This window comes from Aquarana catesbeiana, linkage group LG01 (assembly GCF_042186555.1).
Source record: "Aquarana catesbeiana isolate 2022-GZ linkage group LG01, ASM4218655v1, whole genome shotgun sequence".
NCBI lineage: Eukaryota > Metazoa > Chordata > Amphibia > Anura > Ranidae > Aquarana > Aquarana catesbeiana.
In genome coordinates this window covers 883,151,468-883,169,117 of record NC_133324.1, presented here as the reverse complement: position 1 = coordinate 883,169,117, position 17,650 = coordinate 883,151,468, and the positions used below count along the sequence as shown (strand labels likewise).

Below are 17,650 nucleotides of genomic sequence, written 5' to 3'. Positions count from 1 at the left end.
TGGATCCTCCACTGCCATCTTTGCGATTTCTGCATACCATGACCTTTTGGTCCATGCTGGTGCTACCAGAATTACCGGCTTTCTTTCCAGCTTGATCCTGCAAAGTCGTCGAGGCAGCAACTGAATGGGGGGGGGGGGGGGAAATGCACAGATCAGTGAGAACTGATCCCGCGGGGTCACCAACGGATCTGTTCCGCATGCGAATGGATCCCATGTCCTGGACATAAAGTTGACTAACTTAATGTTGAATCTTGATGCTAGAAGATCTTATGTCCAGAGTCCTCCATCTTTGACAAACAGCGCGAAAGATGTCGAAGTGAAGAGACCATTCCCCTGGGAATAACTGCTGGCGACTTAAGTAGTCCGCCTGACAATTTTCTATTCCCGGAATGAAGACTGCTGATAGGCACGGAACATTCCTTTCTGCCCAAGTTAGAATATGGTTCACCTCTGTCTGCGCTGCAAGACTCTTGGTGCCCCCTTGGTGATTGATATAGGCCACAGCTGTGGCATTGTCGGATTGGATCCTGACAGGACAATCCCATAACCTGAAAGTTCAGGCTTTCAGAGCCAGACACACTGCCCAAATCTCTAGGATGTTGATGGGCAAGGCTCTTTCGGTTCTTGACCACTGTCCTTGGACAGTTATCTTCTCTAATACTGTTCCCCAGCCTAAAAGGCTGGCATCTGTCGTTACCATTTTCCAGATAACTGGTCTGAAGGATTTTCCCTTCAGCAGATTCTGGATTAGTAACCATCAACTGAGGCTTTGTGACACCCTTGGGGACAGTCGCATTGGCAAGTCTAAAGCATGAATCGTTTTGTTCCAAGCAGACAGGATACTGTTTTGCAACATTCTTGAATGGAACTGGGCATAAGGAACCGCTTCGAATGAAGCCACCATCTTTCCTAACAACCTCATGCAAGGACGAATGGAGGGATCTCCTTTTGACCTGACCATCCGGACTAGCTTCCTTATGGAGTTGATTTTTTCCTGAGGCAAGAACACCTTTTTCTGGGCTGTGTATGATCAGACCCAAGTACTCTAAGCCTTTTTAGCAGTTTTAAGGAAGATTTCTCTAGGTTGAGAATCCAACCCAGATTTTCCGGTAGCTGGTTGTAATGCGTACGCTTTGCTCCAACTAAGCCACCGACTGGTCTATTAGCAAGTTCGAATAAAACCCCAAACCTTGCGCTTCTATGGGGATCTGTATGATCACCCCCTGAGCCAGTAATCAATCTAATGCCCGAAACAGAGATTGCCTTTTCCCTGGATCTTTGGGAACGTTTGATCTCAGAAAACGAGACGGTGGAAACTCCTGAAATTCTAGTTTATATCCTAGAGACACCGTGGAGATGACCCATCTGTCCTAAATTTCCTATTGACAGACTTCTGAGTATTGCAGAAGTCTTCCCCCCACTCTGGCGAGGGGGGCGCCTCTTCATAATGAGGCTTTAGTATTCGGCTTTGCAGTTTTCCGGCCCCTGGTCTTCTTCTGTGCCTGGACCTGACCCTGAGGCTTGCCTCTAGAGTCTGACGGTGGAGGCCGTCGCCACTGCCTAGAGGCAGATACCCCTGGCACAGGGGAAAGAGTCAGTTTAAATGAAGGACGTTTATACTTTCTTTTGACTGGCAAAAGAGTACTCTTCCCCAATTTGGATGTATTTGTCCAAATCCTCCCCAAATAGTCGATCCCCATGAAAAGGGAAACTAGTCTGAAGCCTTTTGCAAGGTGCTTTGGCTGACCATTTTTTTAACCACAGGGTCCTACGCATGTGTACTAGCAGAAGCACAAGGCGGGACACCTGGTGAATAGTCTTTTATGGCGTATATGACAAAACATAGTGCCCTTGGTAGTTCGGCCAAATCAGGGTCCTGTTGTGCAGGGACCTCTTAAAGGGCCTGTCTAAACTGGCTGAGTAACCGCACCTGCCAAAGAAAAAGAGAATTTTAACAGAAATTCCAATCTTTTATCAGTTGGATCTTTAAGCATTTGTGCATGGTCTACTGGACAAGTTAGACTATTATTCACACTGGAAATCGCAGCGTCAACTGCTGGTACCTTCCATCTTTTGGTGAATTTCTCCTCCATGGGATAGAGTGCTGTGAATCTATTTGGAGGGAGAAAATGCTTATCTGGGTGATCCCATTCAGTATAAATAAGCTTTTCTATTAATGCATGTACAGGAAATGCATGAAAAGGCTGTGAAGGTTTTAAGGAGCCTAAAGAAGAAATAGAACTATCAGCTGACTCTGCTAGAGGTAGCTTGAAAAAAGGCACAAATCACCTCTGTAAAAGCAATTTCTTAGAGTGCGAGGCTGAAAAAGGTTAATTTACCGTTGTTTCCTCTGCAGAAGAGTAATCGGTTTGCCTTTCTTCCTGACCAATCACCTGAGGGTAACACCTCATCCTCTACCCACTGTTCCCTTGGTAAGGGGTCTGAGGTGGGGGAGGGGGATCTAACATGCTTTCTATCCTTTTGGATAGAGGATGCGATTAAAGTCGCTAATCTTCCTTCTAGGCCCTGCAGGGCGGAGGAAAACGCATTTTCAGTCACGTATACAGGGGCTGAAATGTGAGAAGCAGCTGCACCACCAACTGGTCCCAATGACTCACCCTGGCTTGCCATATCTGGTATCTCAGGTGAGGATGACAGTGTGGAGGCATGACTGGAGTTCCCAGCGCCTGGGGGTGGAATTTTTGGTACCTTTGTGGTGTCTTTTTTGGGAGCCATAGTGCTGAGCACAAAAAGCAGAGGCACCAAGTAAATGCACAACTCGTTGAGCAAAATAGTCTAGCAAAAGACAATGCTAAAAAAATTCAGGTTTAGTGTTGTTCTAAATGTGATTTCCTGTACTGGAAATGCCTGCATCAACCTTACGTGCCCCCAGCGCTCTTGTGTCCTGTGTGTCCGACTCCAGCTGTTAGCTGTGAACGTCGGTCTCTTATCCCCAGCGCGGTGTGCGCCTCGTGTACTTACGTCCCACACATGGCGCTGCACCTTAGGCACGCCCCCTCCGTCAATCACACACGTCCTCCCCTCTGTATAACTAGCCCTAGTCTGCGCACGCGCGGACGGCATTTGATACACTCCTTGAGTGAGGGGGGAGACAAGGGAGGTGGGAAGTTTAAAAACTTCTGAGGGGAAAGAGGAAAAAAAACAATATATGAAAGCCACTGCCGCACCCCCCCCGGGGGGGGGGGGGGGGGGAATACAAGCTACAATTGTACCTCCCTTCCCCCAGGGGGGAAATGTTCTGGATGAGGATCCCCCTGGCTGTTGAGACCACACACGTGCGGTTTAGCTGGGACAGAGAAGCAACGTACTAAGTTATGCATTTACTCCCTCTAGTGGAGACTTTAGGCATGACAACATTTTACTTATGTAAGAAAAAAGCATAGGTGGACTTTTTACAGTTCCTAGGCTTCTTCCCTTACCTTTTCCTCGCTGCAGGATACTGCTGTAACAGAAACCAAACTTCACCCATCACGGCAGGCTGCGTTTAGCAAACTTTCAAGGACCGGGTCCCTTGATATCGGGGGTCCACTCCCTTGGACCTGTAAAAGCACCCCACCAGGAAAGCTTTAGGTAATGTAGCAAGACCTAAGCCCTGGGTCCCGGGGTCCAGCCCTACACAAGAGAGGTGTTACAGGCAAAACCTTGTTCTTCGGATATGAGGCCCCAGGTACCATCCACTTAGGCCTCAGTGGCACTTTGGATGGATCTGATCTATGGAGGCTATTTAAATGCAGCATGGATCCCTCCTGGAGCTCCTCAGAGCACATCTTCACTCGTGACCAACACCTTACACACTGGCTAAAAACTGATGTGCTCCTGGAAGGAGGAGGGGTTATATAGAGAGCGAACTTCCTGGATTAGGTATACCAGTGTCCATCACCTGAAGGTGGCCTATAACCCATTCAGTAATTACTTAAGACTCTGTGTCCCATGATGTACGATAAAGAAAATGTTCAAAAACAAGAAGGTGTAACCTTCAAATACCCGTAACTTTAAAGTGTATGCCCGAGTAAAAAAAAAACAAAAAACAATGCAATACATAGACATGTCCCCAAGTTTAGTCTCTTACAATGCTATAAGAACAGAAAAATACCCGCTGACCTGTCATGACCTGCCAAGAAGCCAATGAGCTCCTAACTTCCTGTAGTGCACTGACAACATTGCTTCTGCTGCATTAAAATTTAAAGCTGTGTGATCAGCTCTGCCTGGGAGTTTCATTGCTGGACTACAGAACACCTTCCCCTCTCATCTCCATAACCTAAGGGTGAGGTCAATCTCAAATGCTTGTCTGCTTCTTGGGATGCCATCCATAGACATGAGATTGGGCACTGGCTATCTTTTTAATAAGACAGACAAAAACAGCAAAGATAGAGAGGGCCATAGTTTTGAAATGACAAAACAAATCCAGCTCTTCTAAATTTGTACTATATGTGATTTACAAAACAATTTTTGAACAAAGAACACATAATTAATTATGTACTCTAGTTATTCATTCTATTGTGAATAGCTGAACAGAATGTAAAATGCATTGTTTCTCTTTAAAAATATATATATATATATATATATATATATATATATATATATATATATTATTTTACCCCTTCATTGCTTAAAATATGAACCAAGAGTCCATTTCCACATCCCAAGTCGATGAAAGATTGCTTCTTTTTTGAATTGTTCACAAATCGTTCCTCTTCCCATAAAACCTATAAAACATTAAAAGCAATACTAAGGAGTTATGATAAAAAAAAAAAAATAAAATTCCAACACAACCTCTTGCAACAAACTGTGCTCTTTTCAAACAGTTAAAGAAGAACTTTACTCATAACCGTTTTATAACAATTAATTGTTCTTTAATAAAAGAACATCCATTCCAAATTAATAATACTGCTACAAAAGTAAATGTATGCTGCAAATTGCTTCCAGACTTGCTTCTGTTTCTTCTCGCTGGAGGCCACCATTTTCTTAAAGCCCACAGCGGTCACTTCCTTCCTGAGAACTCTAACCGTCTCCTTGGTCTCAAAAACTATATGTCATATTCTGCATTTAAAATGTGTGCATTTCCAGCCTTGATTGTATGTCTTGGCTCAAGTAGAGGGGAAGGCTGTAGAAGCTACAGTGCTGACCTTCACAGCTCCCTGCTGAGGGAGAAAGGATAGTGTCTTATTGCATATCCTAAGTTTAACTCTTGTGTCTCTCTGGCAGCAGAGTTTGTCCTGTCAACTCTCCTGCTTTTCTTTTCCCTCTCTTAATCTGTCCTATCTTGGCACAGTCTGTTTCATTCCTGTTGTTCTCTCCCCCCTTAGCAGCAGTAAATCTTGAGGCTGTCAGCAGACTGGCCTCTAGAGACTCATTGATTATTGGTGCTGAGAATACAGGACAACTGAAGCTGTGCAGAGCCTTACTGGATTTTAAACAGTATAGGCACTTATTTGTTAAATGCCACTTTATCTATTCCGCCTCCTTCTCCTGCCTCTTATATAACTGGATTTTTATTTTTCTGGGCAAATACCATTTTTTATTTAGTTTTGGCTTGGACATACTTCCTAAAGCCTTGCCTAGGCAAGGATGATGTGTCCAACCACCCACTGCCTCCTGTGATATCTACGTCAGTATTTCAGTGTTCAAGCACAAGATCTTGCCTGTGCATTGGCTTGTGATGTATCAGCAGGTCCTTGACAGTACCCAGAGACAGATGGAGGCCCACAGCATATCTGCAAATGTGCAAGCTCGTGATTTAAGATGGCAGCACAGGAGCAGATCAATGAAAAATGACTTTAGGCCGGAAGGAAGACAACTTTGGACTCCATGGACTAGTAACGTTTTTTTTATTTACATACAGGGACAGTTAACAGGGAATACAAACACAATTTTAGCATGCATGGTAGGCTGCCAATAGTGACGCAGTGGCTTAAGCCTTGTTCACACGGGGAGCAAAAAAAGCATATGTCCACGCAGAGCTGTGTTTGCCCACACAGGGATATATACAGTGGATATGAAAAGTCTACACACCCCTGTTAAAATGTCAGGTTTCTGTGATGTAAAAAAAATGAGATAAAGATAAATCATTTCAGAACCTTTTCCACCTTTAATGTGACCTATAAACAACTCAATTGAAAAACAAACTGAAATCTTTAAGGGGGGAGTAAAAATAAAAAAACAAATTAACGTGGTTGCATAAGTGTGCACACCCTCTTAAAAATGGGGATGTAGCGGTTTTCAGAATTAAGCAATCACATTCAAAACTAATGTTAAATAGGGGTCAGTACACACCTGCAATCATTTAAAGTGCCTCTGATTAACCAAAAATAAAGTTCAACTGTTCTAGTAGGTCTTTCCTGACATTTTCTTAGTCATCCTACAGCAAAAGCCATGGTCCACAGGGAGCTTCCAAAGCATCAGAGGGATCTCACTGTTAAAAGGTATCAGTCAGGAGAAGGGTACAAAAGAATTCCCAAGGCATTATATACTATATAATACAGTGATGACAGTCCTCATCTAGTGGAGACAATATGGCACAACAGTGACATTACCAAGAACCGGACATCACTCCAAAATTGATAAAAAGACGAGAAGAAAACTGGTCAGGCAGGCTACCAAGAAGCCTACAGGAACATTAAAAGGAGCTGCAGGAATATCTGGCAAGTACTGGCTGTGTAGTACATGTGATAACAATCTCCTGTATTCTTCATATGTCTGGGCTATGGGGTAGAGTGGCAAGACGGAAGCCTTTTCTTATGAAGAAAAACATCCAAGCCTTGGTAAATTTTGCAAAAACACATCTGAAGTCTCCCAAAAGCATGTGAGAAAATGTGTTATGGTCTGTTGAAACCAAGGTTGAATTTTTTGGCCATGATTACAAAAGATATGTTTGGCGCAAAAACGACACTGCACATCACCGAAATAACACCATACCCACTGTGAAGCATGGTGGTGGCATCATCATGCTTAAGGGCTGTTTTTTTCAGCTTGAACAGGGGCCTTAGTCAAGGTAGAGGGAATTATGAACAGAAATACCAGATACCAGTCAATAGTGGCACAAATCCTTCAGGCTTCTGCTAGAAAGCTGAACATGAAGAGGAACTTCATCTTTCAGCATGACAAAAAAAACCAAAGCATACATCCAAATCAACAAAGGAATGGCTTCACCAGAAGAAGATTAAAGATTTGGAATGGCCCAGCCAGAACCCAGACCTGAACCCCATTGAAAATCTGTGGGGTGATCTGAAGAGGACTGTGCACAGGAGATGACCTCGCAATCTGAAAGATTTGGAGTGTTTTTGCTAAGAAGAGTGGGCAAATATTGCCAAGTCAAGATGTGCCATTCTGATAGACTCATACCCAAAAAGACTGAGTGCTGTAATAAACTCAAAAAGGTACTTCAACAAAGTATTAGTTTTAGGGTGTGCACACTTATGCAACCATATTATTTTTTTTATTTTTACTTCCCTCCACCTTAAAGATTTCAGTTTGTTGTTCAACTGAGTTGTACAGTTTATAGGTCACATTAACCACTTCAGCCCCGGAAGATTTGACTGCTGAATGACCGGGCCATTTTTTGCGATTCGGCACTGCGTCGCTTTAACTGACAATTGTGCGGTCGTGCGGCACTGCACCCAAACAAAATTGACGTCCTTTTTTTCCCACAAATAGAGCTTTCTTTTGGTGGTATTTGATCGCCTCTGCGGTTTTAATTTTTTGCGCTATAAACAAAAAAAGAGCGACAATTTTGAACAAAAAACAAACAAAAAAAAAAACACAATATTTTGTACTTTTTGCTATAATAAATACCCCCATTGTTTTTTTAAAAAAAGCAAATATTTTCTCTCAGTTTAGGCCAATATGTATTCTTCTACATATTTTGGGTAAAAAAAGAAAACAAAAAACAAAAAACTAAAAACGCAATTAGTGTATATCGATTGGTTTGCCCAAAAGTTATAGCGTCTACAAAATAAGGGATAGATTTATAGCATTTTTATTATTATTATTTTTTTTACTAGTAATGGCGGCAATCTGCTTTTTTTATCGGGACTGCGACATTATGGCAGACACATCGGACACTTTTGGCAAATTTTTGGGACCATTGGCATTTATACAGCGAACAGTGCTATAAAAATGCACTGATTACTGTAAAAATGTCACTAGCAGGGAAGGTGTTAACATTAGGGGGCGATCAAGGGGTTAACTGTGTTCCCTGTGTGTGTTTCTAACTGTAGGGGGAGGGGACTGACCTAGAGGAAATGACAGATCGTGGTTCCTAGCTATTAGGAACACACGATCTGTCTCTCCTCTCAGAACAGAACAGGGATATGTGTGTTTACATATAAACACACACACACACACACACACACACACACACACACACACACACACACACACGTCCATGTTCTGCCTCTCAAGCACGCAATCACTCGTGGGCGGCGGTGAGCATCGGCACCCCCGCAGTGCAGTGGGCTCATGCGCGCGCCTACTATCCCCATCCCGCGGGCCGACGTATAGCTACAACGGTTTGCGGGATCGTGCCGACCTGCCATAGTATAATGACGGCGGCTGGTCGGCAAGCGGTTAAAAAGGTGGAAAAAGTTCTGAAATTATTTATCTTTGTCTCATTTTTTTACATCACAGAAACCTGTCGTCATTTTAACAGGGGTGTGTAGACTTTTTATATCCACTGTAGTCGTTTCATGCATTACCATTGGGATGCAGTGACTGCACAGACACAGATGCTGAGCTGTCCCCGAAAGTTTGGGGATACGCACCTGCACGGATATCATATTGGGAGCAGCCCAGTGTCCATGCAGTGGCTACATCCTATAGACATCAATGGAACTGCCTGCATGGGCATATTCTGTAGTACACCGAGTGTGAAAGAGGCCTTAGCGTTGTCAACTGTAATGCCCTGTACACAAGGTCAGACATACCGACAACAAAATCCATGTTTTTTTTCTGACGAATGTTGGCTCAAACTTGTCTTGCATTACACACGGTCACACAAATCTTGTTGGAAATTCCGAACGTCCACCATGCGCAGAACTTTGTGCGTCGAAATTGTGTACACACAATCGGAATTTACGACAACGGATTTTGTTGTCGGAAAATTTTAGATCCAGATCTCAAATTGTGTGTGACAAAAATTCCGATGGAAAATGTCCGATGGAGCCTACACATGGTCGGAATTTCCGACAACAAGCTCCCATCGAGCATTTTCCATCGGAAAATCCGACCGTATGTATGGGGCATAAGGCTTATGTACACAGGACGTTTTTACAACCTCTCCTGAACGATTTAACTTGACAGATAGTAACCGACGGTTAAAGCGTTAGTTTTGCTGTGTTTAGCGGCGTTTTGGCGCATTTAAAAAAAAAATAAATAAAAAAGTTTTTTTCCAAATAGCCAAAAATTAAAAACGCCGGTAAACTAAAACGTGGTTAAACGCGTTTACAAGCCTTTACAGGCATTTGGTGTTTCAAATGCCTCTAAACATCCGTCCTGAACGCATTTTTTTGCTTTCCAAAAAATGTTTCTAAACTCAACCTAGAAACGACTATGAGAACCATTTCACACTGGGCAGCGCTAGCGGTAAAATGCCGCTAGTTTTAGTGGCGCTTTACCGTTGTTTTAGCAGCGCTATTCGGCCGCTAGCGGGGTGCTTTTAACCCCCACTAGCGGCCGAAGAAAGGGTTAAACGTGCCCGTGTAGCGCCGAAGCGCTTTGCAGGCGATTTGGCAGCGGTGCCTATTCATTTCAATGGGCAGGGGCACCATCTAAAAGAGGCTACTTGCAGGACTTTTTTTAACGTCCTGCCAGCGCAACACCCTATTGTGAAAGCACTTGGACTTTCAGATTGGGGTGGCAGGGGAGGCGTTTTTCAGGCGCATTTTTTAGCCCTTTAGCGCCTGAAAAACGCCTCAGTGGAAAAGGGGTCTTAACGACCCTGTGTACATGTACTGATAAGATAACACAGAGGAGAGTTCAGGGGCAGCTGAAAAAAACACCCAACTGCTCCCAAATGTCCATTTACCAGCAGCAGTGTACATGAAGCCTAACAATACGTGCTCTTCTTGTGTAAATGTGTAAGAAAACTGTATATATTGAGGTATGAGGTCAAACATACTGAAAAATAGAATTAAGTTTTACATACCGTATATACTCGTGTATAAGTCGAGTTTTTCAGCACATTTTTTTGTGCTGAAAGTGCCCCCCTCAACTTATACTCGAGTCAAGCACTTTTCTGCAGCAAAAAATTTCATTTTCCAAACCGACTTTGGGGCCCCGTATCTCAGGGCCACTTTGTGCTAGGAACCCCAATTTGGTGTGCAAACCCAGTGGAACTGGTACCACAACATATCCAAAGCTGGGGTTCCTAGGATCAAGTGGCCCCGAGATACGTGGCCGGTTCAGAAAATTTCATTCTCTGCTGCAGAAAAGTGCTTGACATTTTCTGAACCGATATTTGGGGCCCTGTATCTCGGGGACACTCGGTGCTAGAAACCCCAGCTTTGGATATTTTATGGTGCTAGTTCCACTGCGTTTGCATACCAAATTTGGGGTTCCTAGCACTAAGTGGCCCCAAGATACGGGGCCCCAAATTCGGTCAACTGTGTCCATCTGCAGCAATGTCATTTCGGGACCATTTGGGTTCAGAGACACCAAATTTTGGCTGCAGCTAGAGGGCATCCAGGAACCCTTAACTACCGAGTTTGAAGTTCGGGGGACCTATGGCTGCAAATGGGCACAGTGAGGCATGCAAATGGGCATTGATGACCCTCTTTTCCACTTACAGTAGCTGTGCATTTCTCACCCTCGTCTTATACTCGGGTCACTAAGTTTTTCCCATTTTTTTGTGGTAAATTAGGGCCTCGACTTATACTCAGAACGACTTGTACTCGAGTATATACGGTACACTTTGGGGTCAATTCACTAACGTTTACCGCATGCTATGACAATTTTGCGGTACCAAAAAAAAAACAAAAAAAAACTGCGTTGCATGGTGGGTCAATGATGTCACAAAGAGGCCCCGCCCCTTTCCTATATAATACCTGGCACACGGCGGAGTAGGCAGCTCAGCAAGAGCGGATTTTTTTTTTGTTCTTTTTTCGGCTCGGCAGTGCGGCCGGGGGTGATTGACGATGGATTTACATTGGGGATATTTGTTTTTTAATAAAGGAATTGTCAAAAATTGCCTCCTGTTTTTATTTCACCTCTATACTTATTTAGTGTATGGGTCGGTTTACCTCATACTCGTTCGGGGGGGGGGGGCTGATATCTGGGGGCCCCCTTCCAAATTCCAATAAGCCCCCTGTCCGCAGACCCCCACAACCACCAGCTGCATGCTCAAATAAGGGTCTGCTATGGATTTTTGGGGGGGACCCCACGCAGTTTTTTTTTAAATGTTATTTTGATGTGGGGTTCCCCTTAAAATCCATACCATACCTGAAGGGCCTGGTATGCATTGGGGGGGGGGGGGGGGGGGGAGTTGGAGGCCCACTCTGTTTTATTTTTTTTTTTCATATCTTTTAGATTGTCACCATGTTTTGTTTTTTCTCATTCAGCGGTTAGCGGGGAACACCCGCTGACAGCTGACAAGTCATCCATTGTTAAGGACTTCGAGGCTGGCTTCCCGACTCGCTCCTTAGCAACCAACTCAATGAAGTAAATTGCTGCATTAAATAATGCGGTAATTACCGCTTAATCGAACATATACCGCATTCGGTATGTAACGCAAAATTCTAAATAAATTGAACACTTGCACAATTGTTACCGTATGTGGTATTTTACTACATTTTATTAGCCATTTTTTACAGTACTGTAACTTAGTGAATTGACCCCTTTGTGTTCCTTTAAATGTTGGGCTTTAATTTTTCTTGGAAGTGACAGAGTCATTTTAATAAATTCAACTGGATTTCCAAAGACATACAGACGTGTGGATAGAAGAGACTCACACAACAGTACTCCAGGAACAGTCCAGAAGTGTGTAATGAATGACATTTGAATCACCTTCTCCCATGGAAGACTTTTAGACCCCTTTCACACTGTAGGCATTTTTCAGGCGCTTTAGCGCTAAAAAAAGCCATAATGCGTCTGAAAAATGCCTCATCTGCAATCCCAGTGTGAAAGCCCAAGTGCTTTCACACTGGGGCACTGCACTGGCAGGACGTCAAAAAAAGTCCTGCAAGCAGATTCTTTGAGGCGCTTTAGGAGCAGTGTACACACCGCTGCTAAAGCGCCCCTGCCCATTGAAATCAATGGCCAGCGCTGCCGAAGCACCTGCAAAGCGCCTCCGCAGCGGTGCCTTGCGGGTGCTTTTAACCCTTTATTCGGCCGCTAGCGGGGGTTAAAAGCGTTCAGCTAGCGGTCGAAAAGCACCTCTAAAACACAGATAAAACTAGTGGCGCTTTACCACTGACACCACGCGCTGTCAATGTGAAAGGGCTCCTAAATTCACAGACAATCCAGCACACTAAATGGAGATTTGAGGAATTAATTCAGGTCAGAACATGTGTAATACAAAATACAAGCATTTCAGCCTTAAGCTGGCAAATTGCTCCCGACTTACGCATCGACTTACTAATAAGTAGGTTGAAATGGCGACATCCTCATACACAAACTTTTCAGGGTCTGTCACTTCAGGCCAGACCTGGGGGGGAGGGAGGAAGAACAAGAATAGAGATTACGGTATTTTTAAAGCAGTTATTGATTTCTCATGCAAGAGTCATGTAGATTGGTATAGTTTTTACAAAGGCAAACACTGCTTAACTAAAACATGTACCCTGATAATAGGACAAGTGACGTCCTACTTCCTATAATCCTGAAATAACTGACATGAAAGTATAGTGGAAGGACACAAAGTCTAGTAGCCCCAGGAAACCTATGGTAAGAGAGGCCAACACGTTTCTTCTTGTAACAGTCTTTTATTAAAGCGTTTGTCACCCCTACACTTCATATTCCTGATATATGCCTGTTGTACCATGTACTTGTATGAGAAAGTATCCAGTTCTCTTTTTATTGCTTCCTTTATGTGAAATCCCTGGTGATCCTGCCAGCCCCTCTGCTTACCTATTAACACTGACCACACTAAGCAGGAGAACACACCATGGTCAGTTCTGTAGACATGCTGGGAACTCAGTATGCTCTCCTCCAATAATCAGACCTGCCCTGACAAAACCCTCCTACACAGTCATTCACTGAGAAGCTCAGTGTACCACTGCTTCTTCTCCCCCCAGCTCTTATGCAACTGAGAACAGAGGGAATGTGATCACTTATAATAATAATAATAATAACAAAAGGTATTTATAGTGTTTATATTTTATATCTATACACAAAATATGTTTTGCCTTTACTCTTAATAGCTTGCCGATTGTATACAGTACATATACGGAAGCAAGGCAGCTCTCCTGTGCAAAAGCACATACCTCTATATGGAGTTTTTGGATGCTTTGGGGGAACACTGTGAAAAATGTAAAGAATGTCAATAGCCTGGCCACAGATTCACTTAAGCAAAGATGCCTGAAGAATGCGATTTGCAAGCATTTTTGAAAGCTTGTCATACATACTGCACTTGTACAGCCTGAAGTGTACAAGATGTAGTACAATGGATAACTCCTTTTAAAAGGGAGGCCAGGGGGTGGTAAAAATAGGCACTAGATCTTCGTTTTTACTGCCCCCTGACCGCTCATCTACAAGCCGACATGGTGGCACTCAAATGAGTACACAATGCCATGGCCATGATCCTTTGCATTATGGTACCACAATTTTAATGCTACATGCCGAGTTTGACAGGTGGCATCACATGTCTAACTCTCCCATGTAAGTGACTGAGGCCCTGAGATTCTGGCATGAAGTGGCATAAAGTCTAACCATGACAGAGGTAGTAAAGCAACAATAAGATAAAGAGGGCACTCTCCAGACTTTGGAATAATCTTTTGTACAGACAATCAAAAGCATCAATCTCATCTACTGAAATGACCAGAAAAAAAAACAGGAATACAGATCCATTTTTCTATTCTACATAATTTTTTTTGCGTGAGCCAACTTCCTGGGCTCAGATATTTAACCCAAAATCCCCTGTTCTTTCAGACCTCTGTCTTACGTCTATGGGTAGAGTGTGTGAGTGGCAAGAAGAGTAAAGCCGGCCATTGACCAATCGAAATTTGGCCAGTTCACAAGGAACCAGCCAAATTTCGATCCGTTTATGGGCAGGCTGGTTGTACTAAAGTCGATCCCATCTTCAGGACAACCAGCCTGTCCTTTTTTCACCCGATCACTGCTGGCAGCTATAGCCACTAGCAGTGATCGTAGTATTCTGCTGGTGGGGAAGGCCTCCTGCCTGGCATAATACAATAGAGCTGCGGGAGGGATTCCCCATCAACACTGACTGTGTTGATGGGAGAATTAATCAATTTTCTCTTTATTTCAACCCGTGGCTGTATGTTAAATGTATGTTATAAGACAGTACAGTAGAAACCGGCCAACATCGGCCCATGTGTACAGCTACTTGTCGGACAGAATCTCACAACTGGCTTCTGCCGAACAAGCATGCTGGAAAACCAGCACCTGATCAGCATCCAATCAGCGCTTGAAGCCATCAGCATCCAATCAGCGCTTGAAGTGTTGTAGTGGGGGCAGACAATAGAACAGAGGGGAGACTGCTGTACTAACATTGCATAGTTAGTACAGCAACCTCCTCAGTTTTTTTTATTTTCTTTCAGCTCGCTCGGCTGAACAAAAAAAAAAAAAAAAAAAAAAAAACCAGATGGAAGCATGAAAGGCAGCACAATGAGTCGGCATTACCTTGCTGGTGGTTATATACTGTGCAACACTCACCCTACAAGCCAGGGGAAAAAAATAGAATTTTTTAAAACAGCTTACCTGTAAAATCCTTTTCTTTCGATGGACATCACGGGACACAGAGCCACAGTAATTACTGATGGGTTATATAGGTATCACTGGTGATTGGACACTGGCACACCCTATCAGAAAGTTCAACCCCTTATATAATACCTCCCCTTGCAGGGATACCTCAGTTTTGTAGCCAAGCAATATAGTGTATTAGAAGAGGGGCGGGACCTCTGTGTCCCGTGATGTCCATCGAAAGAAAAGGATTTCACAGGTAAGCTGTTTCAAAAAATTCTATTTTCTTTCTCGAACATCACGGGACACAGAGCCACAGTAATTACTGATGGGATGTCCCAGAGCAATGCTATCTAATGGGGGGCAACCACGACCAAGTAGGGTGTAATCAGACCTGAGGACCCTGTACCGCTGCCTGCAGCACACTACGCCCAAAGGCGATATCCTCCTGCCTTCTCACATCCACCTGATAGAATCTGGTGACTGTATGGACTAAAGACCAGGTTGTGGCCTTGCAGATCTGAGCCATAGAGGCCCGGTGATGCACTGCCCAAGAAGCACCAATAGCCCTTGTGGAATGTGCCTTGATCTGAAACGGAGGAATCTTCTGTTTCAAACCGTAAGCTTGAATAATCAACTGTCAAATCCATTTAGAAATGGTAGCTCTTGACGCTGCCTGTCCTCTATTGGGACCCTCTGGCAGCACGAACAAAACATCCGTTTTGCGAATCTGAGCAGTTGCCTCGAGAAAGGCCTTGATTGCTCTTACTACATCCAACGAATGTAGTGATTTCTCTTCCGGAGAACAGGGATCTGGAAAAAAGGAAGGCAGAACAATGTCTTGGTTTAAATGAAAATCAGAAACCACCTCTGGTAAAAAACTAGGATGAGGGTGTAGTACCACTCTATCCTTGTCTACAATCAAATAAGGCTCCTCACAGGAAAGGGCTGCTAATTCTGATACCCTTCTAGCAGAAGAAATGGCTACCAGAAAAATTAACTTCTTTGTCAACAAGACCAAAGGAATCTGACTTATTGGTTCAAAAGGCTGTTTCTGTAACACAGACAAAACCAAGTTCAAGTCCCAGGGGTTTAGGGGCGCCTTAACCGAAGGATTAAGACGCGCCACCCCCTGTATAAAGTTTCGGACCAAAGAACGCGAAGCAAGTGGCCGTTGAAATATTACTGATAAGGCCGAGACCTGGCCCTTGATGGTACTCAAGGCCTGCTTCATCTCTAAACCCGATTTTAGAAAATCAAGAATTCTACCTATCACATATTTTCTGGGATGCCAACCCCTGGATTCACACCAGGATACATAAGTTTTACAGACTCTATGATAAATCATTCTAGAAGCTGGCTTCCTTGCATTGATCAAGGTAGATATCACAGAACTTGAAAGCCTACGGCTCTTCAGAACGTGGGTCTCAATAGCCAAACCGTCAAATTTAGCGTTTGTAAGGCAGGATGGAACACTGGACCTTGAGATAACAGGTCTGGACGTACCGGTAGTGTCCACGGGGAACCCACCGTCATCCTTACTATTTTCGCATATCACGTCCTTCTGGGCCAAGCGGGGGCCACCAGAAGTACTGACTTCCTTTCCTGCCTGATCCTGCGAAGAAGTCGCGGCAGTAGCAGAATAGACGGGAATGCATGAATCAGTGAGAACCGATGCCACGGAATCACCAACGCATCTGTCCCGCATGCAAGAGGATCTCTTGTTCTTGCCACAAATCTGTCTATCTTTTTGTTGAATCGGGATGCAAAGAGATCTACATCTGGGACCCCCCATCTTTGGCATATGTTCCAAAAGACATCGGGATGTAGAGACCATTCCCCTGGAAGTAACCTCTGGCGACTTAAATAGTCCGCCTGCCAGTTCTCTATCCCTGGAATGAAAACTGCCGATATGCATGGCACATGCCTCTCTGCCCAGGCTAAGATTTGGTTCACCTCTTTTTGAGCAGCTTGGCTCCTGGTGCCTCCCTGATGATTGACATAGGCCACTGCTGTGGCATTGTCGGCTAGGATCCTGACCGGCAACCCTGTAGCCTGATAGTCCAGGCCTTTAGGGCTAGACATACCGCACGGATTTCCAGAATGTTGATGGGTAAGGTCCTCTCTGTCTTGGACCATACCCCCTGAACCGCATACTGTTCCAGAACTGCTCCCCAACCTGAAAGACTGGCATCTGTTGTTACCACGTCCAGGTAACTGGCAGAAAGGATTTCCCCTTCTGCAGGTTTTCGGGAATGAGCCACCAATTGAGGCTCTGACGCACCGCATGAGACAGGTGCATCGGAAAGTCTAATGCCTGAACCTTCTTGTTCCAGGCTGACAGAATACTGTGTTGCAGCAGTCTTGAATGAAACTGATCATAAGGAACTGCTTCGAATGAAGACACCATCTTCCCTAGCAGCCTCATACAAAGGCAGACAGAAGGACCCCTCTTGGTCCTGACTGCCAGAATCAGCTCCCTTAAAGCAGTGATCTTTGCCTGAGGTAGAAATACTTTCTCCTGGCTTGTATCTATGATCAGACCTAAATACTCCAGTCTTCTTACTGGTTTTAGGAAAGATTTTTCTAGGTTGAGGATCCAACCTAGGTGTTCCAGATACTTGACTGTGGTTCTCAAGTTCCTGTTCAAGGAGGCTACCGACCGGTCTATCAGTAGCAGGTCGTCTAGGTATGCTATGACAGCTATACCCTGAGCCCTTAATCTGGCCAGAGGAGGGGCCAAGACCTTTGTGAACACTGGAGGTGCAGTGGCTATCCC

The 17,650-nt window shown here is 44.2% G+C and overlaps 1 protein-coding gene across 2 annotated transcripts in view; it reads right to left on the bottom strand.

Moving 5' to 3' along the window:
- TRMT44 (tRNA methyltransferase 44 homolog) overlaps positions 1 to 17,650 on the bottom strand; it is a 115,263-nt gene that overhangs the window by 62,938 nt on the left and 34,675 nt on the right. For both annotated transcript variants that reach the window (XM_073610797.1, XM_073610804.1), the window contains exons 4-5: positions 12,590 to 12,658; positions 4,620 to 4,727 (exon numbers count right to left, since the gene is read on the bottom strand). In XM_073610797.1, coding sequence (XP_073466898.1) covers positions 4,620 to 4,727; positions 12,590 to 12,658 — 177 coding nt within the window. The remainder of the gene's footprint in view (positions 1 to 4,619; positions 4,728 to 12,589; positions 12,659 to 17,650) is intronic.